The sequence below is a fragment of the Cyprinus carpio genome, chromosome B13 (genome assembly GCF_018340385.1).
Source record: "Cyprinus carpio isolate SPL01 chromosome B13, ASM1834038v1, whole genome shotgun sequence".
Classification (NCBI taxonomy): Eukaryota; Metazoa; Chordata; class Actinopteri; order Cypriniformes; family Cyprinidae; genus Cyprinus; species Cyprinus carpio.
The window spans coordinates 21638572-21662227 of NC_056609.1; the positions used below are offsets into that span (position 1 = coordinate 21638572).

Consider the following 23656-nt stretch of genomic DNA (forward strand, 5'->3'; position numbering starts at 1 on the left):
ATGCATGTGACAGTCCAAAATTCCTTTAAGGCAAAGAGGCTATCAGGCATGTATTTCACATAACAAAAAGCAAGGGATTTGTGCCTTAAATGGTTAAATGCTTTAAGGGAGATACAAAGGTGTACCATTTGTGGAGTTCAGTCTTGTGTGGCATGATAAGGGAGACAGGAAGTCACTAAGAAAGCAGGATAAAAATTTTTGTTCCTTGGTTCAAGTGTCTGATATCTGAGTGTTTTATAAACAATTTTATCAAGAGAAATTGAAGGACCCCACTGTACTTACGCTTTGCTATGTAAACAATGTAAAGACTGCAAATCTATAATTTTGTTTTGAGTATTATTCTTGTTGAATATTAGGGGAGCAAAATGCCAGTACCTGTCTTTCTTTTTTTTTATTTATATATTTACTTTATTTTATGTGCATGTGATGTTGGCTGTCAAAAATAACCTCCTCTTCTACTTCAATTTAGATGCCATTGAAATTCAAATAGAAGCTTATGCAAATCTCTGTCGTTAATATTCGGGCTGATTGCCTTTTACTTGGCCTTCAAACCCTCCCTTTGCTACTTATCTCAGACATAACATGCATCCCTCAAATACTTTCTTAACTACACTCAACTTGAAACTTGCATCTAGTTTTTAAGTGCCTACTGGAATACAGCCTTCTGAACTCCAAACAGATGGCTTCAGTCAACTAAAGTATGCATTATCAGAGTAATTTTGTGCTTGCGATTTATTTTTAACTCAACATACTAGCCTACTTAATAAACATGCCACAGTGGCCTTCAAAAGGTCCCTTTTGAAAAAAGTCTTTGATGAAATGTCATTTGGTCCAGTCAAAACATCTGTGAAGATCTAAAGGAAGTAATCAGATCTTTTGTTTCCAGATGCAGAAGCTGGTTTTGGTCAACACTTTTTTGTTGTCTTGCTTCACAATCTTTTATTTAATTTTTTTTATTAACAAATCATCTTGTTTTAAATTAAAACATCACTTTTTCCTGCTTAATATGGTTATGATTATCTTGGTAGTTTGTGTTTTAAAAAGTTGTATGTTGTCTTATTTTGTGCTCGTTAAGTTTCTAAAGATACAAGCATATGAGATGCACATGTGCTTTGTACGTTCGGCGAGGTTTTTGAATAGCGCACCATTAATAGATGAAAAAAAAAAACAGCCGCTAGTTTTCCTTTGATGGTTTTGCATTCAGGTGAATGCTGCTGTAAGCGTTCAGTGCCCATGATGCTCTGATATCGCCTTTATTTGTGTGTGGCCCTGGGCACTAATGATAGCATGCAGGTTTAGGTAATAACCTTGTTTATCTCCTCTTTATGGCTCAGCGAGTAACAGTGGGCGCCGTCGGCATGCAATTTTAACCCAAGCATGATGCTTCTTTCCTTTGAGGTGTAAAGACCAGCCTTAGTTTTAACTACAAGTGGCAGAAACACAACAATGTTTGAAGTGAAAACCAGTTTCATTGAGTTCCTTCAGATTTGTCTATTTTTTTTTAAATGACACCAAATGACTATTAATACCAGACAAACCCCTTTACTCTTCTTTTTAGCTTTCATCATGAGCTTAATGTCCTCCATGTTGGACCTGCTATTTTGGATGGTTTGAACTTGGGCAGCAGCGATTATGTTGCATAAAGGTTGAGATGCCAGTATTCTACATATGATACTTGCTTATTAAAGAAATTGTTCACTCAAAAAAGGAAAGCTGATGTTTTCCATATGAAAGTGAATGATGACAGCAGCCGGTCCTCATGTACTTTCAATGCATGTATTAGAGCAGCTTAGACAAAAAGCTTAATTTCTCCTTTTCCACTTAAAAAAAGATATTTGTGTGGGTTTGGAACAACACAAGTGTGGTTAAATGATAACATAATTACCTTTTTTGGGTGATGTATTCTTTAAACAGCTGTGTAGAAGATTAGTCTGCCAAGTCAAGGCTCTTGCTCATTTTGACAAAAAAGTCAGATATTTTATATGATCATTTTGTTATGATTAATATGGGAAATCAGATGAAAATATCAATAAATGTTGTTTATTATGTTTTTTCCCCTTTTTAAATTGATTTAAATAATAAGTTGTCAAAATCAGGGGAAGTATTTTTTAAAATCATCTGCATGATACTGTCAGCTTAATTACTTAATGATTATAAAAACATATTTATGTACAGCAAAGCCCGTAATGCATTATGGAAGAAAAGTTGTTCACAGTTAACAACAACAGACTAAATGCAACCAGAAGGTTTTTTTTTTTTATTTATTTTTTTTTTTTTTATGGCGCTTGTGTACCTGTTGCCATGACTGTATATAGCAGCTCACATAAAAGCAATTTCCTTGATTCCAGTCGCATTTTCTGCACCTTTCTCTTTGACTTATTGTCCAGTCCATATATAGTCTATATGCATGTGTGTGTATATATATATACACATATACATATACACATATATATATATTTACATACATATACATATACATATATATATATATATATATATATATATATATATATATATATATATATATATACACATATACATATACACATATATATATATTTACATACATATACATATACATATACTGTATATACATACATATACATGTGTGAGTCTGTGTATAAAGCATGAGGCAATTTTATTCCCCCACAATCTGTATCAACAGTATATTAGCAGTAGATCTTTTCTCATACACAGGCTTGCACGATACTGAACAAATTATTTTTTGATGAGTCCGTTCTCTCACAGTTTTGACCCATTTCCTGCCTCTTATATAAGTCTTCTACATTACCTCTTTTTGAATCAACTATAATGTTGTTTCAGACTACAAGGATAGAAGTCATTTAGGCCAGACTAACTGAAAGAGACTGTCCCCGTTACTTTATCCTATTTCAGTTTTTTTTTGTCTCAGATGATGAATCATAACACCTTGCAGAATGCATTAGTCCATCTTTGCATTCACCAGCGGGAGCATCATTATTTTTCACCATTATTGTTTGTTATTGCTTTCTCTTCTGCACATCAAATTTAAGGATCGGAAAGGGGGCGCACGGAAGATGAAAGGTGAGAATGAATTAAGCCATTGTGATAAGAAGACTGCGTGGAGGTGGTGATAAAGAGATGACGTGCAGACACGAATATAGGGCTTATTTTTTGGTCCATGTGTTTTAATAATAGTTCTGAAAGAAGTTAAAGATGCTATAAAATTCAAATTGGCATTTTGTGGCTTTTAGGCTGATTTTTAGGCTCATTTAATAAAAATATTTATTTATTTGTGATCTTTTTTTATACAGACAGTTTTTAAATACATTATTTATTTAATTTAATTTTATAATATAATATATATTTTTTATTGTTTAGCTATTACTTTAAAGGGTTGTACATTATTTATTTGTTTATTTTTTTGTTAATAAATGACCTCTTCAATATCCAACGCCAGTTTTCTGTTTTAGTTGGATGTATACATAAACACAGAAAACAGTGTTACACCTAAAAACAACATGATGGACATTAAGACTAATCTAATTTAGATACAGCTTCACATTTCTGTTTGCATGCAGTTTTACAGGATTATATTGAATACAATTTTTATGTAGTTTTCAGAGAAATCCATATTGATCTGGCCTTTAGAGGAAAAGTAAAAGCCGCTTCCTTCATAAAAGCGCTTTTTTGTGTCCTTCAGAGGAAAACTCCAAGTTAAGAGTGGCATGAAAATTGTGCTGCTTGATGAATTATGTAGTCTAGTTTTCTCTTCCTGCGCTTTTGATGAGAAGTACAGAGAAATGTTACTTTACCTGGCATGGCGGGGCCACCCAGAATGCCTCTGACACGTTTCAAAAAAAATTAAAAATTGTGATTAAAATGAAGCAAAAGGGATGTTCCACATAACCAATGGAGATCTGTCATGCCTCCATTCTTAACAGGTCCAATGATGCTCCCATCATCATTTGTGATGCCGTGCCCCAGTGTTGCATATCCTAAACGTCCTCAACACAAATAAAACGGTGATATGTTGATTTGCACAAAAAGCAGAACAGATCTCTTGGTATAACTTTCTGTTAGAAGATAGATGCTGCAGGGCATGTATTTATGAGAATGGGAAACAGCATGCACTGAAAAGTTATAAAACCATGCGTTGACCTTGTGTAGATGGAAGCGGCGTGAAACCAGAACAACAAAAAGTATATTTTGTGTTCATTAATACAAGTCATTTTAGATTTGAGCAGTAGCTTATCTTGTTATTAATATTGTTTTTAAAAAGGGTTCCTGGGTGTCTAGATGCATTTCCTAGCACTATAGAACCTGATCTTCTGTGTTCTTAGGTTACTTGTGGTAAAAGGCCATTTTACAGTACATTAGATGATTGTCTGCTTGCCAGATTCAGATTCATTTTTAATACTACAGTACTTCCTCTACGTTCAGTGTCCCCCCCAGATTAATTATTTATATATTTGTTGTTGTCTTAGTCTTCCGGTGTTTAAAACTGAAGTCTTTTATGATTAGTGTTTAGTTAATTTTTTTTATTCCTTTTGGTGTGTGTTTTATTTTTTTTATATTTAGATTTTTTATTATTTATTTATTTTTTATATTTGGTCAATAGCTGGGTTTCCATCACCCTGCTTTTATGCGCATTTTGAAGTATCGCATCAGAATCAAGTGATGGAAACGCTGAATTTTGAATAAAAATGCCTTAATTTGCAAAAAAGTTTAATGCGAATAATGGGAAATGGAAATGCATTTTGCAAATAAATTCCTCCAAGCGTATCAAAAAAGTCATGTGACTTTGTGCTATGAGACAGTAAATCCTGACTAACCAGCGGACCAATCTCATTCCACAGCATCTAAAATGTTGTTATGGTCATTCGGAAATGCCCGAGCAAAGTCTCTCATCAAAGTATTTCTGTATAATTGCCTCCCAGAATTGTTAAACGACTGCGTTCCCAAACAGCGGCATCCACCTCCGAAAGCAATAACCGCATTCATTGTGTTTCGTCTGCTCGTTCTGAGGTGCAAGTAAATGAAAATTATTATATTCAGTAGCTTCTCCTACTTTTCTTAGTGATGTATAGTGCCAGTTTATCATGAAGTGATGACTTTGTTCTCTTTGACTCGTTGGATGGAAAGGGTGCTTGTTCGCATATGTTTTGTGCGATATTCCAATTTTGCACCTAAGTTAATTTCGCAACTTTGGATGGAAACCTGGCTAATGGTATCTGATTTTAGTTGGCATGAAAATGCAAGTGTTTACACTTTAGATATTGATTAGATGTGTTTTGTACAAGTTGAAGTGCACTATAGTAAAAATGTATTTACAGCTTGACAGAGTCATTTGCATTTGCACCATTTTAACTGATTTATTAGAAATAGGCCTAGTCATATTATTTTACTGTTAATGCAATATCTTGTGCCATTTTCATCATATTTTTGTCAACAGAACAATTAAAATGAATAATCATTACGATGCATATATTTCATGACAGAAACCCTTTCTTTAACGAACATGTTCACCAGTAATTTTTGTTGGTGAGAACAGTGCCAATTACATTGACTCTTTTCCCTCAAGATTTATCAAAACTGACTCGAGCTTTCCTTGGGAGTTACGATTGAAGATCTCTTGATCATCATATACCAGGACATCCAGAAGATTGAGAATTCCTCCTTGAGCAGTTGTTCGTGTCTTTATTGCTGTGCCTGCTGAATGGACCTCACTGATGTGGAGGAGAGGGGCTTTGATCAAGTGTGGTTCGGCACTGAGTGCTTTCGGCCCTTTCCTCCCTTGACTGCTATATAACTGTACGCATACACAGAGAGAGAGAGATGAGATGAGAGATCTGTTCTGGTCCCATACTCTCTGATTCAGCTTGTCCTGCTCTGGTGCTCAGCAGTTGCAGACGGATTCCTCCGGGAATGCTCGGCGCAATAAAGAACAAAAGAGCCGAGCAGAGTTATCGCACTGTGCTGCGTCTGGGCCAGGCAAAATCGCATGTATTTTTAATGTGCTGAAAATAAGAAATACAGCCTAGATTTTTCTCTCTCGCTGTCTCAGTGGCTAATAAAGAGTCTTATCATTACCCACAAGACTTGGTTCAATTTAACGCCGAGCTTTGCTGACATGAGATGGATACTCCCTGATATTTTCAGCCTTCAGCGATTTCGCAGGGCGCTTTGTGAGTCTGTGTGTGTGTGTGTGTGGTGGTCTATAGCCCATTGCTTACTGTACTAATGACTTCACCCTAAAATTTTGGGCCGACTGGCAGACCTAGTTAAGCTGTCTTGTGAAGTGGAAAGTCCAGTGTGTGTGTAAACTGAAGGGTGATTCACCTATCATCCTTATTTTTAGCTTATTTTCACATGGCTGAGCATTTAAAGCACTTTAAAGAATTCACTACTGCTGTAACTAGTTCCAACTCTTTGAAGGCATCCTGTTTTTAGCCTTCTTTTTCATAAAAAAGCAAGTAATTTTAGCTTGATACTGGCATGTTCAGTATGTCAGCCTGCTAAGTATAGCGATTTCGTTTCTTGCGTCAACTTGTTTCTATTTGTACTCACTTTAATTTTGCAAGAAGGCCAAAATCTCGGAGGAAAATGATATCGCTGTTTTGAACGTGGCATCATAAATGTGTAAAAAAACTGAAGATTTGGTGTGCATCTAAAAGCAAATGGCAGGAAAAAGGGGGAATAAAACCAGGCAAGAAAATCAAGTTGTTTTCCAGTGAAGCATTTTAGCTTGGTTCATTTGAGGTCTTGGCAGATCATTTTTTCGTTTAGCCTCAGGTTAATGCAGACTGTGCTTGCTTTTCTCTTGCATCTTCATTCTGTATGCCAGACGGAGTTAGTCAGTTAATCACACATTCTGATATTGTTGTGCAACTTAGAAAAATATGGATGAAATTGTTCTGGAAGCTCGCAAAGGTTGAAATGCAGTTTCTTAGAGTTTTAGCAGGTTGATGCTGTGTTTTAGCATGTTAATAATGTATATTGTAGTTTTTGTTGCATGCCTTCATTTTTTTGAGTCTCCTAAAAGTTTTGTGTGTGTGTGTTGTCTGTGATGTATTAATACAGAGTGTTTCTCTTTTTCTCTGGTGTTTTTTTTTTAATTTTTTTTTATTTTTTTTTATGGGGTACATGCACTATTTCCCTATGGGCCCGACAGGAAAGTGTGAGCAGCTTTTAGCTGCTTGGTATCAACCCCAAGTGCAAAAGGAAAAACACAGGAAAGATGCGATTGTGTGTGTGGAAGTGTGGGAATGTGTGAGGATATCGTCACTGTGGAGGCCGGCGTCTGTGTTGTTTTCTGACACTAACTAATGACCAGCACAATCTCAGTGTTTCTGTATTGTTAGATTTACGAGCTTAGCGGGACACCCACCGCTGAGAGTCCTACCGGCCCTCGTCAGTTCTCTAAGAGAGAGCAGGAAGCTTTGACTGGGATTTATGACCCGAACAAGACAGAAAAAAACCCTGCACCATGTACAGACAGAGCTTTGTTTTTTGTCTGTTGAGCGTTGTGGTCTTATCAAGGGTGGACACTCAGCAGAGCAAAGGTCTAGGATGACACAGGAAGTACCACATTGTCTTCCTGTCTGCTTTCCACTATTAAGATGACGATGTGGGTGTATTTATTTTGGCTATTTTTACAATTTATCAATTTAACAACTGTTGTGAGGCTAGAAATACCTAAGAAAAATATTGTGATGCTAGAAGCATAATTTCTCTAAACATTTACTGTATCTGTTCAAAAAAACAGTAAAAATAGTATTATTGTGAAATATAAATGTTTAAAATAACTGTTTTTAATTTAAGTATTAATTTCTTTAAAAAAATCCACACTGAATAGTTGTGTAGCTATATACATTTTTATTTACCTTATTATTAATATATTTGTATGGATCAGTCACTTCTTTTAGAGTATTTTTCTTGTACCTTATTACTTAGATATAGAACAAGACGGACAGGGAGCTAATGTGTTTTATGATTAATAACTCTATCAAACTGCAATATGGCATGATTATGCCTCTGGTGTAGATTTCTGTTTAGATTTTAACTGTGGCCTGTGCCGACTCAAGTTCCTGTCACTTTGGATCACACTGCAAGTAGCCAGTTCCACAGCACTGCAGCGCTGAGATATTCTTCTGAAAGTGCACACGTTTTCTCTTTTGCTTCTTCGCAGCAGCTGTTCTCCATTTGTTCTCCTGCTCGCTGTCTTATGATAAGAGTTTGCTAAGGAAAAGTCCCCATCCATTTTGAGGATTTTAATGTCTCCCTTGATATCAGTTGCTGAGGGGTTCGTCTTGTTGTCGATCTCAGTGGAGGTAGCAGGGGTTTTTCATGCTTACCTAGATGCTTATTCTTTAAGAAAAAAAGAGCAGGAGCGAGGGAAAGAGAGATCAAAAGAATCCCACAGAGAGACTTGCTTCACAAAGGGAAAGAAACATTTAAGAAAGTAAAAATAAAAGGGCCCTTGGGGGTCATTATTCTCAACATTCTCGGCATCCCCGCTGGGATAAGAGATGCCGTGCTGTCGTCGTTGGGAAAGCTCAGACAGAAGAACACAGTGGCACCATTAGGACCTTTCTTTGCTTTTAAAACGCTGATGTATCTCTTAGCATTTGTTCTGAACAGTGCAGATTTAATATATTTTACTATTATATGATGTATGTAATATTATAATAGAAATATTATATATAATATATGATTAACATTATTTGTTTTTATTAAACTTTAAATTTTATTTTATTTTATTTTCCATTGGGCTTTTTTAACTGGTATTCACTTCATTGTTTTTTTCTAAAGTAGTTTAATCTATAGCAGATATAATCCAATTACTAAATGTTTCAGTGACTCCTCTTTTTTTATTTCTTTAATAAAACCTCTTATTGGCTTCAGCACTTGTAGAATAATGAAAAAAAGGTGTAACATTGTCTTGTGGTGCCAGACTCTCCTGTGTGGCTGATTGTCCCTCTTAAGTAGAGAGGAGTGGAATATACTTATACTCTGTCTGTTTTTAGCACTCTTATTTGGGTGGCGGGAGGGATTTCTTAGACAGGCCGCTGACCCCGGGCCGCCCACTGCACTGATCAGAGATCAGTAATACGCCATCAAAGAAAGCCCGGGCCCCAGCCTCATCTGGTTAAACTCACCACAGCAGCTCTACGTGAAGCCCACTCGGCTCTGACAGAAAACACGCAGCCCTGAGCATTTATCGCTCAATGGCGTTCATTTAGGAGTGTAATGATAGCGATCTGCAGTACAGCTGCCAGCTCACTGGTACCTCAAACCTCTATTCAGTGCAAACGTCTGGCTTTGGAGTATTCTTGACCTTCAGGTTCCACATCTTTGTTGGCTCTCTTCTGAATGATAGCATGCTCCGCATTGAGCTAAAGTGGTTCTTTTGAACATATTCCCTAATTCAGACACTCATGTTGTTTTTCTCTCTTTTGTTTCCTCTACAGCAAACTCTTCTCTGCTCGGCGGTGGAGGAGGTAAGTGTCTTATCTTACTACATTTTCATTGTAACATCGTTTTGAGATGTTAGGTGGTTTCTCCATGAATTCGACAGCGGCTAAACACATCGCCGTCCACTGGCACATGAAATCTGAGGTGTCCAGCCATGTTTGTGGTTGCCCATGTGGGCGGTTAATGGAGCAACACTACCCAGGCCCTCATTTGGAAACATTTCTGCTCACATTTTGACATGATTGAAGTAATTACACACAATACACACAACATGACAGAAGGAGTAAAGAAGTGTCAGGGTGTGGGGTCGGGAATCAACCCAATTACAACTGGAATTTTGATCCACCTCACTTTTACAGAGGAATTCGTTTAGTCCCCAGATAATGGATGTAGGTCAGTCGTGTGCCCCTCGGATCGCACGATCCATTGTTTATCCATCTGTGCCACAGTGTCAGGGAGGGTCCTTCTCCCCTGCCACATCTCGGGAGCCAACCGTGCTTGATTAGGGCCCTCTTGAGGAAGGGATTAGCTCTTGTGATACACTATCCGTCTCACATCACACTCTCCTTAGTACGGCTCTTATGTTATCTGATGTGTGCTAAAAGCCCCCAAACCCCCGTCTTTCTTCATCGTAGCTCTAGAATAGACCCTTATCAGCCACTGTGACCGATTTCCCTGATTGGAGAAGTGGAAAAAAAAAAAAAAAATGGGCTGATTAAGGCCAGAGGTCACACGTCTGTGACAAAACTACTTACCACAGCACTTGTCAGTGAATCGCTGTGACCCCCACAACTGGGAGTCAAATGTTTCTGCGGCCCCACGCTTTATTGGCACCTCGTTGTATGTCATCATGGTCCTTTTATTGATTTGTCACGATGTGAAACGTCTCGAGGGCAATTTGGTTTCTTCATTATTTTGCCGTAATTGGCTTTTGATATTGGTGTGTGCACATATGTGTGTAAGGGAGACTATTAGAGGATATTCATCAGCAGCGGCAGGTGAACGAAGGCTGATGTTACACTCTGTGGGAATATTTTCGTACCTGAAAAAGATCTGTGAAAGGAAATATGCCTGCTAGCATTGCATCTGGAGGTGTTTTTTTTCCCAAACATGTCAGCCTGCAAACAAAACCCTCGTCCCTGATTTAAAAAAAAGAAGAGCTTATTGTCGAGTTCAGCACTGAAGGGAGTTTAATCAAAGCCCATATCAAGAGCATTGTCTCCCCTAATTGCCATCCCCAGATGCCAGTGCTAGAAAACCAATTAACCCGTAACTGTAAGACATTTGGTATAGTGTCAAAGAAAATAAAAAAAAAATGCTTATCCAAGGTTGGCAACATAAGAAAGCACATGTTAAACTCTGAAAACATCATGAAGCAGACACACTGGTTTGGGACAGACTGACGGTGAGATTTTAGGCTTTGTTCACACTGTATTCAAATCCAATTTGGTTTTCACACCCAATCTCTAGGACAGTTCCTATGTTAATAATGTGAGTGTCAACAATGCTTTTTACAATTTTTATTTTACAGCGAATCTCACATACACTACCGTTCAAAAGTTTGGATCGATAAGATTCAAGTCTGTTAGCTTTGATCAATTTAACACATCTTTGTTGAATGAAAGTAACAAAGTTATAAGGATTAAAATACTAAAACCTAAAATTGGTAGTTGTAATTGCTACAGGTGAATTTAAGCCTCACAATGTTTCTTCACAGTATGAAAATGAATATTCATCTTGATATTTGCTAAAGATAAATTTAGTACATCATTATTGAATTGTTAGTGTTTTAAAAGATGAAATGAGTGATAAATAATGACAAAAGTATTAAAGTAAAGGTAGGTGAAAATGCACCCTGCTAAACATATAAACATCTTATATCAAGTGAAATGATAAATAAAATATCTATTTGCTGATATATCATGCATCTCTATCTAAAAGTATATTTAAACTCTGCTCTATATACATTGTGCAAATAACAACAACAACAAAAAAAAAAATATATATATATATTTTTTTTCTGTTCAAACTACAAAATTAAAACTAATTTGAGTAGGATGCACCAAAAATTCTGAATTTCTTTGCCTGTCTGAACAAAGCCAAGTGTAATCCTTTGGCAATAATTGCAAAACCAAAGCAAAAGCAGACTTGACATGAGCAAAGCTTATTCTAAGGTTTGAATGATGATCCAGGTAGCAAGAGTTCTTTGGCTTTTATCTTTTGGAGACTTCAATCTAAGGCGACTTTTCTCCCATTTTTTAATCTGTCTCTCCTGTTTCACTCGAGACAAAGCTTTTCACTTCTTTCTCACTCTCTCCAGTCTAAAAAAAAACTTGTATGCCCTGGGTGGCTTTATCTCTTGACCCTATGATATCAGCAATGGGGCGGCAGATACACAAACCTGTTTTCTTTTCTCCCCCTTTCCTACTGCCTATCGTTTATCGAGGTGAGGACCTCCATCTGTGTTGAGTTCATCTAATTCGCTACTCTTCAGAAAGAAAGACTTAGGCTTCCTCTTATCTCTGGAAGGTTTTCCCTGCTCTTGTTTTGCTTTCTAATGACCTAAGATCTGGCAGAAATGTTCACTCTCTAATGTAAATAGAAGGGAAAGTTTCTACTGTACGGAGCTTTGAACTTGGGTGGGATAAAAGGTCAAGGTCATTTAATGTCTTGTAAACTGTTTTGATGTTTTAGGCTTTAGCGTACCAGCATTCCACCCAGTTTTTGACTCTCACAGGCTTTCATAGCTGCGGTCGAGTGGTTTCCTGTTGTTGAGCCGCAAATGCAACACCCAACAAACTCAATTAAAATAAAATTGGTGTGGTCAGCAAAGCACGTTATTTAGTTCTCACTTTAAATGGGCATGATTTAATCTTGTATTTCTCCTCAATCTAAAAGATCTCTAGTGCTCATAAATTTTTAAAAATAATAATAAAAATAAAAACCTTGTGTTATTCACAACTGATCATAATATCTTGACATTTGCTTTCTAGTAAATGAAACAGTTTGAGATGCATCTGGTTGTATAAAATGTTTGGTGTTATTTGATAGCTGGGTGTTGATGGATTCCTGATGGGTTACGTCTGATATAAACAAGTCCTGATGTCTATCAGTCTGGTTCTTGGTGTAGAACACAATGATTTTGATTTTTACTTGACTACGAATCTTTAGTAGTGGAGAGAACTTTGATGTCTTCATCCAGAGGGGATATTGGCTCGTTTGCATTCTGACTGAAATGATTGTGCCCGTTTAGCACTGAGGTTTCAAGTAGACCACCCAGACAAATCACAGCAGTTTTGGTGATACTTCAGTTTTGTACAGTTGTGTGAGACCAGAGTATGGAGTGGAGTAGAAGTGATAGCAGTTACATATCCCGCTCAAAACATTCTGGTATCTCTTTTCTGCAGTATAAGTAATACCATAGTTAGCACTGTTACTACTGCACTGCATAATGTTCACTAATGTGTTATTTTTTTTTATTTATATATCTTTTAGTTTTACCATGAATGTTTCAGCAATTTAGCAGGAATAAAAAATTTAAAAAAATCATGTGGAATCTGCAATTTCCATATATGAAATCAACATAGTGATATATCTTTTTAAATTCCATTCAGAATGTCTAATTGTATGAATTTAAATATAGAAATTCGTATTACATTACATTCTACTACTTGACTATACAGTACTTTACAAAAATATCTAATTTAAGTATATTCAGCTGATTTTTTTTTTTTCTAAATGTGTGTGTAATTTGGTCCAGTGAAGGTCCAGATTCTCCTTGCTGGAATAAGGACATGTCATGTTCCATACTTGAATTATGTCTCCTTGTTCTGAGCTAGGGAGCAGTAGGTTGCTTGACCTTGCAAAAAGCAATTAAGACAGTGTGTGTTGCCAGCAACATCCGTTAGCCTGCGGGCATTAATCGTTTTATTTTTTTGGGGGGTGAAAGTGACTCCATTGACAGAACACAACCATTGGATAGCTTTTTAAATTGCTTTTTCCACACATTAAAGCAGTCTATTGATACCTGACTGCTTGCACAAGTGCCATGTTGGGATTTGCTAATTCTTAGAGACATTGGATTTATGTGTGGATGTGTACTGTTCTGTATGTTTTCCAAATTGGCTGCAAGACGTGTACTGTATAGAGCTTCTATTTTGGTCTTATTCAGCTCATGTTATTATTGTTTCATCACATATATCTCCCTGGAGCCTATACCAGATGTACATTCAGTTTCATTTCAAAGATTATGTTTTTACAGTGCGATCACAGTTGAAGGGTTTGGTTTAGTCAGATTTCAGACAATTTGTTTGGGCAAATCCCAGTGTGCAGTGTTTTCACATGCTATTGTGGATGACTAAAGAATCATTGGGAATTTTAAAAAAACATAATTTTTGAGGACATGTTTTTGCATGGAAATATTTAAAAATGGATAATACATTATTTTTCTCCCAGATGTGCCCATCTCAATCATAATAATCATAATAATAATAATAAAAAAGTTTACATTACATTAGTTAATGCATTTAGTGTCATGCAATAGTAAACAATACTATTACAGCATCTATTAATGGTTAGTTTCTGTATTCTACACTTTACATACATTTTTAACATTTAAAGTTGTAAAAAAAAAAAAAAAACATTAATGTATTGTGACCATAAATTAACAATGAACAAAAGTGTATTTATAAATTGACATTAATCTAAATTAATAAATGTTGTAATAAAAAAAGTTGTTCATTGTTAATGATACTTAATGCATTAACTATTAACAAATTTAATCTTATTGTAAAAAACACATTTTTATGCAGTGAGATTTATCTTACCTGATTTTGAAAGGTAAAACCTGAAATGGATTTGAGTGAGTGATATTGCTTATGAGTGGGGAGGGGAAAATGCTGTCATTCCACTCCACTCACATACTTTGTCTTCTACCCATCCAGTCTCTTTCAATATGAATATCATTTTCAGAGGGCAGTTTAGACCATACACATTTGTAAACAGTCTCCCTTTGGTGTTTTGATCTGGTGCTGAATGCAGCCAGTCTTCTGTTTTTCACTTTGCAGGGGTGAAAGTAAGAGCAGCCTCTCTCTTTCATCTCACCGGCTGTCTCTCTCATATCAAATCAACATGATTTCACTGTTTCATCCTTGTGTGCTTGCGTGAACCCTTGCAACATTCATCCATCCTTTCATCTTTGCGATTAATACAGAACATCGTGAATCGCACTTCATCTTCAGGTTACCTCAGTATTGCTTAGTAGCTAATACATCATCAGTGCTTAAATCGGTTTTATCCGTGCACCTGCTGTGAGGCAGCTTTTATCCATGTTGGGCTCACTGGAACAAAAGCACCACACCTGCCACTTTAGCTACGACCACATCCATGCTCCAATTAAAGCCTGAAATGATGCAAAACCCATCCTTTTGTCCCAACTCTTACCAAAACATCCTCCACATGCGGCTGTCAAAAGGCGAACGGCAGCATGTGGATACATCTAATGGATCTCAACAAGGCTATTTTACTCTTTGATAGAGATGCTTGTTACACAAGCACATGAATGTGTATTCTTCTGGAGGGGAGAATTTTACCCATAATCTCTTACTGCATGATTGTTCACAGGTTTTTGTAGGAGGATCCTGAAATAGGCTCTACTATCACACTCTGGCCCAATCAGTAGTGATGGATGGACTAATTGATGGGAAATTATCACACCATTAGTTTTTGGGCTACTTCAGTGAGTGCTAAATTTAGATGTGCTGATGTTTTATGGTATCTTGGAGAAGGCAGTTTTTTAGGGCCTTTTTGTTTATCATCAAAATATGCATCAGAAGATCTTTTTTAATACCTTAGCAAACCTTACTGCAAGATGCACATACTGTATATAATTAAAGGATGAACAAATTAATGACATTATTAGCAAATATATTGCAAGAAAGATATTTCCCCCTTTAAAGCTTCATGAAGGACACATTAATGCAGGTGTCAGACAAGGTGGCAGGTCTACTGTCACATCTCGGTTAAAGTGCGGGGTTTCTGCCGCCAATGCTGGGCTCAGTGTTCACATCACTGTTCCCTAGAACTGATGAATCATTCATCTGTGTCTCCACACATAAATCTCCTCACTGTCATCCCTTCGCCTTTGGTTCTTTGGTTTTTGTTTGTCATTGGTTTGGCTTTGTATGTATATTGCAAGATGAGTGTTTTGTGTTTTAACTTTTAATTTCTGTTTTCTGTCACAAATGAATTACTCCTAAATCTTTCATTTGGTGAAGTAAAAATAAGGATAAATTATTGAAACGCCCAATATTTGCTGGTTACAGGTACAGGTTTTCTATATCGCACGATCCAACGATTGGCGGATGTTCAGTATTTAGCTTTTCAGAGTAAATGTCAACAGACACTCCATGACATTCCCGGGCAGCTTACATCTTCCAGTAAACACCTGAACAAACAACTTCACTAGAGCCCTTCATTCCCATGGGAATAACATGGTTGGGGCTTGTAAATGATTTTCCCTTCACACATTCACAGTAAACAATCATGATCCCAGGAAATCATGATCCGAGTAATGATGTTTGTGGAAAGCCTGAGTCATTTGTTTGATATACAACAACAGTATACAAGTTTTTTTTTGTGTCTCAGCTTATTTCTGATGTTTGCACTTCTGTTACGCACCCATTCCATGCTGACATGTGTGTTTGTGTGCGTTTCAAATGTGTAAGTCTGTGATTTGCTCTGTTATTACAGTAGATACCTGCAACCTCCAGCACACTAGGGAAAATCTGTAACTGGTATCTAAAATTTTATCTCTGTGCTTGTGGAGAAAATATCCTTGAGGGAATATCTACCACCAGTTTGTCCCATGACAACATATCATTTGAAGAAGAGATCCACAGGACACCAGGTAACAGATTTCAAGGCTGTATGACGCAGGTGTTTTACCATGTCATCGAGAAATGGGTTGGATAAGTTGTGATTATTGTTCCTCTATGACGCATCAGAATAGTCGAGAGCAGGAGCATCCTCCCATCCCTTCCACATTAACTGAACATTCCCTTTCTGAATGTCACTTCAGATTTGGCTCTGAAAAGCCTCGTGTTTGGTGCAGCGGTCGCTGAGCTTTGCCCACTGGGAGTCATTCTTGTTTGGAGGATGAGTTATCCTGTCAGTTTACTCATTGGTCAGTTTTTGCATCCTCTAGCCCTTGGCTGCGGACAAAATGTATCCTGACAGTTTTAGGAGCAGTGAGGAACAGTCCCCACTAGAGCACCATAGTCTCACCAACAGGCCACTTCGCTGACCTAGCATGATAGTCACCCACAATCTCTTTTTCGCTGGTTTGATCTGTCAAATCGATTGGCGCTTTTAATGTTGCAACTGGACTGTTTTGAAAAAAGGTCCAATCGGATTGAATTATTTTACTTTGTCTATCACTCCAGAAAGAGGTGGTTTGCAAAAGCAAAGCACTTTAGTGAGGTTTTAATGAAACTTCATGATAAAGAAAGTTTTTGAGGTTGTTAACCAATTAATTAGTAGTGATTTTTGAATGTTTTTAAAAAGGGGGATGACAGAGGGGTAAATATGTGAGGGGAAGTGACAAAATAAACACCTCGATATGGTTCTTTAAATGTGGATTCAAGACTTCATACTAATTATTTTCTTTTCAAGAAATGTCAGAAAGTCAAGGTGACAAAATTAAAGTTTAGTCAACAATATGAAATGATTAGATATAAATATTCATAATTTAATTCATCAGCCCCTTACCAGACGGCCCAGTGAATGAAAGGCCCATTATGGGAATAACCTTCCTAAAAAGACAAACTTTTACAGAGACTCAGAATATAAGAATTTACTGTTTAATAATAACCATCTGTAATTCAGGTTACATCAAGTATTCAAACTATTATTTAATACCAACTTAAACTGTTTAAAAATTTACTGGTATTTTAAAATTTAAAAGAACCACTTTTGAGATTAAGAACTTCATTAGTCCCCTTTCCATTTGATATGTTTGCCCTCCCTTAATGTATTTTGTGCAATTGAAATCTTGTGTTCAGACCATCAAAAAAACTTTAATTTGTTACAAATATTATTTGCAGTATGTAAATGCATCTTCAACTGGAATAAATTCACACTATAATCAGAAGATAATCGGCCACTTTTGGCTAATAGATGGCTAAATAGATAAGCCTGATCTGATGTGATGTGCCCGTATACTCACAAAGCATTTGTGTGATCTTTATCACTGAGATGAACATTAAGCCCGTCTGGTGCACAAAGCATTAACTCAAGCATAGGATTAAATAGATTTGGGACAAAAATGATTAGGTTCAGAGCTATTAGCTTTTAATGGGTTAGAGTTAGCCACAGAGCTATGGTGTATGGAGCAGGATGCTTTCTCTAAAGTGAACAGATTCAGAAGATTTTAGTAATTACTACAAATTAATTCAATTTTAAATGGAATTTACTACAATTCTCAAGTGAAGTGTGAAGCAGACTGCATTATCTGCACAGGCGGGAGACCGGGATCACTGAAGGGTTGTATTTGGATGCTCTTAATGACGCCAGTACAAAAGAAAACATTAGCATTCGTTCAAACCCCAGTCTTGTAAAATGCCAGCGTCCATAGGAAGCAATTAGATTCAAGCGTGAAACAATGTTTGAATGTGTCTCTAATATGTGTGTGAGTGTGTTTACATGGACATACAACATCACAAAAGTGTCTTAATGTGGGATTTCGTATTTGTCGGTTCTTCTGTGAAAGTACAAAGGCTGTAATTATGACAGATGTCAAAACTGTCTAAAAAACTTCCCAGATTACTAGAACAGAAGCTCAAAAAGACACATTATCCAAGACCCTTGGTATTTACGCAGACTGACTCACGATAAAAGTGTGTCTTCTATCTAAGTATATGGTCTTTTTACAGCATCTGTTGTGTCTGTCTCTTTATGCCATGATATTAGAAAGAAAATACAGAAAGGGGTGGAGATTTCGGGGTTTGGGGGTGTTGGGCAGTGAAGGGGGTTGTTGGTTCAACATTGTGCTGGGTGACATCTCCCTGACACCTCCAATGAGCAGACACAGACCAGGAGTCGTGCCCTTTAGCCAAACCGTAACTGGCTGTCAGCCTTTCGGTGCGTCTCAAGAGGCTGTGCTAGTTAGCGCTATCTGTCAGGTTTGGCTCTCGCCAACAAATGCTGTGTTTCTGCCCTGAGCTGGAGCAGAGGAGAAAAGGGGAGCTCTGGAGAGAAGCTGTCATCTTTTTCTTCTCTCTCCCTCTCTTTTCTCTGTTACCGATGGGAGAGAGGGCATCTTTCCTTCTGGATATTCAGCTGGTGAAGGCTGTCCTGGAGAACCCCGCATCTGTCTAGAGAGTGTCACTCAAGCAAAACAGAGACAGCTCCCACGGGGCAGAATGAATTCATTCATGCCGTTAACCCCACGGTACCGCCAGTCCTCCTGTCTGGGGCCGACACGTTATATACACACACACACACATACGTGCACATACATCCATGTCTGTGTGGGCCTCCAAGGGATAATAGGTGCCTCTGAGGGAGAAGCAGTGAGATTGGACTCCTGCGTTTGTGTGCATTTCCTGTATAACTTTTCAAAAACTAAACCTCCCCATGAACCACCACAGTGAGAATATATATTATATATTACTCAAGTTTTACTCAAATATGCTGTAGTCCATATTTGTATTCAAATTTAAATGTGACTAGAAGATTGTGTAGCATGAAATAAAGGTGAGAAAGTGCTAGCACAAAATAAACATACAGCACAAGCTGTATTCTGATTCCCAAAACAAATGACTTAGATCTAGTGAATCACTAACATGCAATACAACCAGTGTAGACTGGTTAATGAAGAAATTACTTTTTATAGTCCAATTCGAGAAACAAATGATTTGCATGGTTGGGTTCTTTTATGTGAATCAAGAGTATTTAGTGAAACTAGTGTAGCCCAATTCAAGAACAGATGGCTCTTTTGATCCGAATCTTTTTTTTTTTTTTTTTATAAAAAAAAAATCAAAAGTGTAAACTGTATAGTTTCTGGTTCTTTTAGGGCATGTTCATACCTGGTCACTTCATGCGTTTTCTCTGATCAGATGTCTATCTGATTTGTTAAAACATTTCCATTTTTTGGTTATAATATCAAATTTTATTCGTGTAACGGATTTAAATCTGGTCTTCAATTCCCGCACTATATGCAAATTTAATTGAGTTCATGTCAACGAAAGCAGCAGATATGTACTGCATTTTATGCTATTTTATTAATTATCAGCTAATTTCAAGATCAAAGACCGCAACAGGAGAGTTCGGCATCAGCACTGGAAAGATAGGTTATTCTCACTACTTTTAATGAAGATGATTGTGTGTTGAGCATCTGCAACTTACTTTCAGTTTCATTTGAGGCAGTTTGTGCTTGGCTAACCAGAGTGTAACAAGATGCATTTACACTTGACCAGTTTTGTCTAGAACGTGACCCAGATCACCTCCTGAAGTTATTTGAGTGATCGGATTTAAATGCGTCCCGAAAGTATTTCGGAGGGCATTTACACATGGTCTTTTCATGATCGGATAGCTGTATTTTGGAGGGAATTTAATGATGTTATTTTGTTTATAGGGTCCCTTAATGAATTGAACAAGAAGACTCACAATTTACTGGTTTTGATCAGTCTGACAAATCCTTCACTGAATGAACTCACTGAACTGCAAGTTATCATTTACTTTTAGTGATGTTCCTATTGAAATGAAGCGTGTGTACTTGCGTCAGTACAATTACTGACTGATTAATAAAATCTTTTAATTAAAATTTCATTTATTTAAATGACCCTTAAACTTGCATATGGACAATGAGTCAGTAATCATACTGATTTAGGATGCACAAACTGTATAACTACAGGAAACTACATGAGCCAGTGTATACATAATGCAACGGTTCATCCAAAAATAAATGAAAAGGATACCATCATTTATAATCAGTTCATATTTGATGTCTTTCAAATAAAATGCTATATTGCTTAAACACTTTGTACAACTGTGTGTAATTGGAGTACTCTGAAACACCCTGGAAGCTCTGGTATGAAAGGTACGGGTGCTTAGTGAGAAAGACAGGATGAGGGAATGAGGAGGAAGTGAGAAGAAGAGGCAGGGAAAACAAGATTTAGAGGGAAGAGGCAGTTAGGAAGTTGGTTGAAACGTTGTGAAGTGGGGAGCCCACAGATGGAGGATGTTATCTTAAGCAGGGTGGAAAATAAGCCTGAGAAACAGATTTTGTGAGGAATGAAGCAGTGAGGCCCAATCGAGGGGAAGGGACAAAGTTATTAGGCAGGTGAGGGGATTTATGAGCTGAAGAAGAGATATTAACAAAAGAGAAATTTTCTTCAACAATACTATCTGCAGCTCTTAGTCCTAATTGGCTCTCAGTATCTCCCCGTATCTGTAAACAGTCCGCTCTGTGAACTGCGAAATGGAGAAAGACATGGGGAGAGCACTCACTGAAATATTCTCCATAAATGAGATTTATATGCATTACATTTCCAGAGAGGCTGTTTTAATTTGTCAGTCACCAGGAGCCTTATCGTTCAAACCATTAAAAGCCTTCAAATGGTGTCTAGATCCCAATGGCCAACCAAAACACAAAGACAATTTCTCTTCATGTTCCTTATAGCTAAGAAAATAAAATAGTTTCTGACCATTTGTTTGATTCTCTCAGGAGAACAAAGTTGAAATATAAAAACAATTTTACAGGGGAAAGATGAGATTAATATGAACTAATTAAGACAAGGTTTTCTGTTCCTTCAGCTGCTGCAGTTTGTGTTTGTAGAGCAAGTAATTAATTGGCCGAATAATAATGACACTTCTAATGCAGTACAAGATGTGCTTCTTCCACAGTGTATTTTTTTTACACTTTTGAAAGTCAACTGATAAAACGGAATCATGTGGAGGAGTGAACGCAACTTATTATTTTTTTAAACATTTTTAAATTGTTGACACTGTTCCACCATTAATTCTCCTGAGCAATAAATGAGTGACCTCTTGGCAATCTCTGTTCATCCATATTCTCCCTAATCTCAGTTGTTCTTCATTTATTGGCCATTAAAAACAGCATACTTTAAAATATCATTCCTTTTCATTTGTCTTTATGATTTGAGACTTTCCGGCCTGGATAAGTCATATTCTCACATACAAATATATATATATATATATATATATATATATATATAATATATTATATATATGTATGATGAATCATATTGAACACTGAATCACATCTGTTTATAATCATAAGTGATTCAGACCATTGAGCTTGAATCACCTAAGTTACAGAAGTCATTCAACTTTAAGTCATAATAAAAGCCTTTTAAGCCCATTTAATTAAAGGGATGTGATGGCAATATTTGCATACTGAATTGCGACTGGTCTTCTATATTGCATCTATTTATCCCTTTTTGGCTGCTTTACTGCACATATTCTCATTCACCGCTGACAGAAAACAAAACGCCTGCTGTGTGTTAATCAGCTGTGATGTAACATTTCATTTACACACAGCTCAAACCCTGATATAAAATAGCATACTACTTTAACACTTATTTTTCTGCATTTCAAGAACTGGGATTTTCTACATGAAATGCAAATCAAGCCTTTAGTTATAATGTGAAATAAAACGCCCAATAATTGTGACTATTATCCCAGTTGTGCAAGTTGAAAAGTACCATCAACAGAAAGAAAGCTTTTCCATTAGAAAAGTACTAGTTCCGCACACCGCTGTGTGAATAGGAGGTTGGCTGTGCCTGGTTTGGCCCGCATCTCGCTTTTATCCCTACTGTGTGGCTAAATGAACTCCGGAGGTGGGCCACCATGACTGTGTGAAATCTGCACTTACACCTGGGTCCTTGGCGGGCCCCTGTGGACCAGAGACCCCAGCTGGAGACAGGCTTAAGAGGAGATCAGTGTTTATTAGGTGGGCGGTACGGCCACGGTGGTCCTACTCCTGTGACCGAAGTGTCTCTCTGTATTTGTAGTGTGGACTTGTATACGTTTACACAGCTCTGTAACCTTGAAAGCGTGGGATCAACTGCTGCCGTCCCTTCAGTGTTGTTTGAAGTGCCGTGGTATTTTTTTTTTTGGCCCTGAAACACTCTTCAAAGAGCTTTGGCTGTGCCCCCTGATAGACTGTAGAGAAGCTGTTTACACAGCACAGAGTTTGAAGTCTGCGAGAGTCTGTGTGAGCGATTGTTTGTTTGCTCTCAGGTGATCCTGCAGGACGCTGGTAATCAGGTGACCAGTGATGAAAAAGTGTCCCACAGTAGAGATACATTTATTTTTTTGTCTGTCTGGTTATTTAAAATAAATTTATTGTATCCATCCTATTTTTCTTGTATAAGTGGGTGTGGCCATTTGTACATTTTATGCTCTGTTTTTTTTTTATTATTTTTTTTAGCTGTACAAAGCAGCTCATTTTGCTCTGTCTTACCATATTATTTTAACTTAAATAACTGGAAGCCTCGCACATTCAAAGAAAACGGCTTACTTCCACATTGAAAAATAAGGTGGATATGTTTGTTTATATGTAAAAATTATTATACATTAAATACATTATATATTTAATTTAATTAAATATTTACAGTCCTTAATAATGCATTGAATGTTATATTTCAGTTTAGCACAGAACTAAATATTTGATATTTAAAACAAAATTAAAGTCATTTTTTATTAGTAGAAGAAAATATAAAATGAATCTCATTATCTATCTAGCTAAATTTTAGGTTATCCGCTTAAATATTGTATATGAATGCATATTATTATTATTTTTATTATTATTATTACTTACATTTTTGTTTTAAATAAAGTCCCCTTTTTAAGGACCCCTCATATAAAAAAGTTACAGGTGTTGATTTATTGGCTTTATAGAAAATTTCAAATATATTATATCTAAGAAATCACATCAGATTTGAAGTCCTCAAATGAATGTTTGTGTTGTGTGTGCTTTTGTTCATTTGTACTGTGCCCCATGTCACACCCTTGGTTTTGTGTTAATGAAGCTGTCTTAACTATAGTAGGTTATTTGTTGAGATCGATTTAGGCAAGGGGTCCACAGATCTTGGATGAGTCCTGACTGCAGTGCAGTTGTTAATATTTTATCCCCTAATGAGATAAGAACAATGACTGAGTGAAATATTCTCCTCTG

The 23656-nt window shown here is 36.8% G+C and overlaps 1 protein-coding gene across 4 annotated transcripts in view; it reads left to right on the top strand.

Moving 5' to 3' along the window:
- macrod2 (mono-ADP ribosylhydrolase 2) overlaps positions 1–23656 on the top strand; it is a 502194-nt gene that overhangs the window by 125365 nt on the left and 353173 nt on the right. For all 4 annotated transcript variants that reach the window (XM_042737284.1, XM_042737282.1, XM_042737283.1 and 1 more), the window contains exon 4: positions 9453–9482. In XM_042737284.1, the coding sequence (XP_042593218.1) occupies positions 9453–9482 (30 nt within the window). The remainder of the gene's footprint in view (positions 1–9452; positions 9483–23656) is intronic.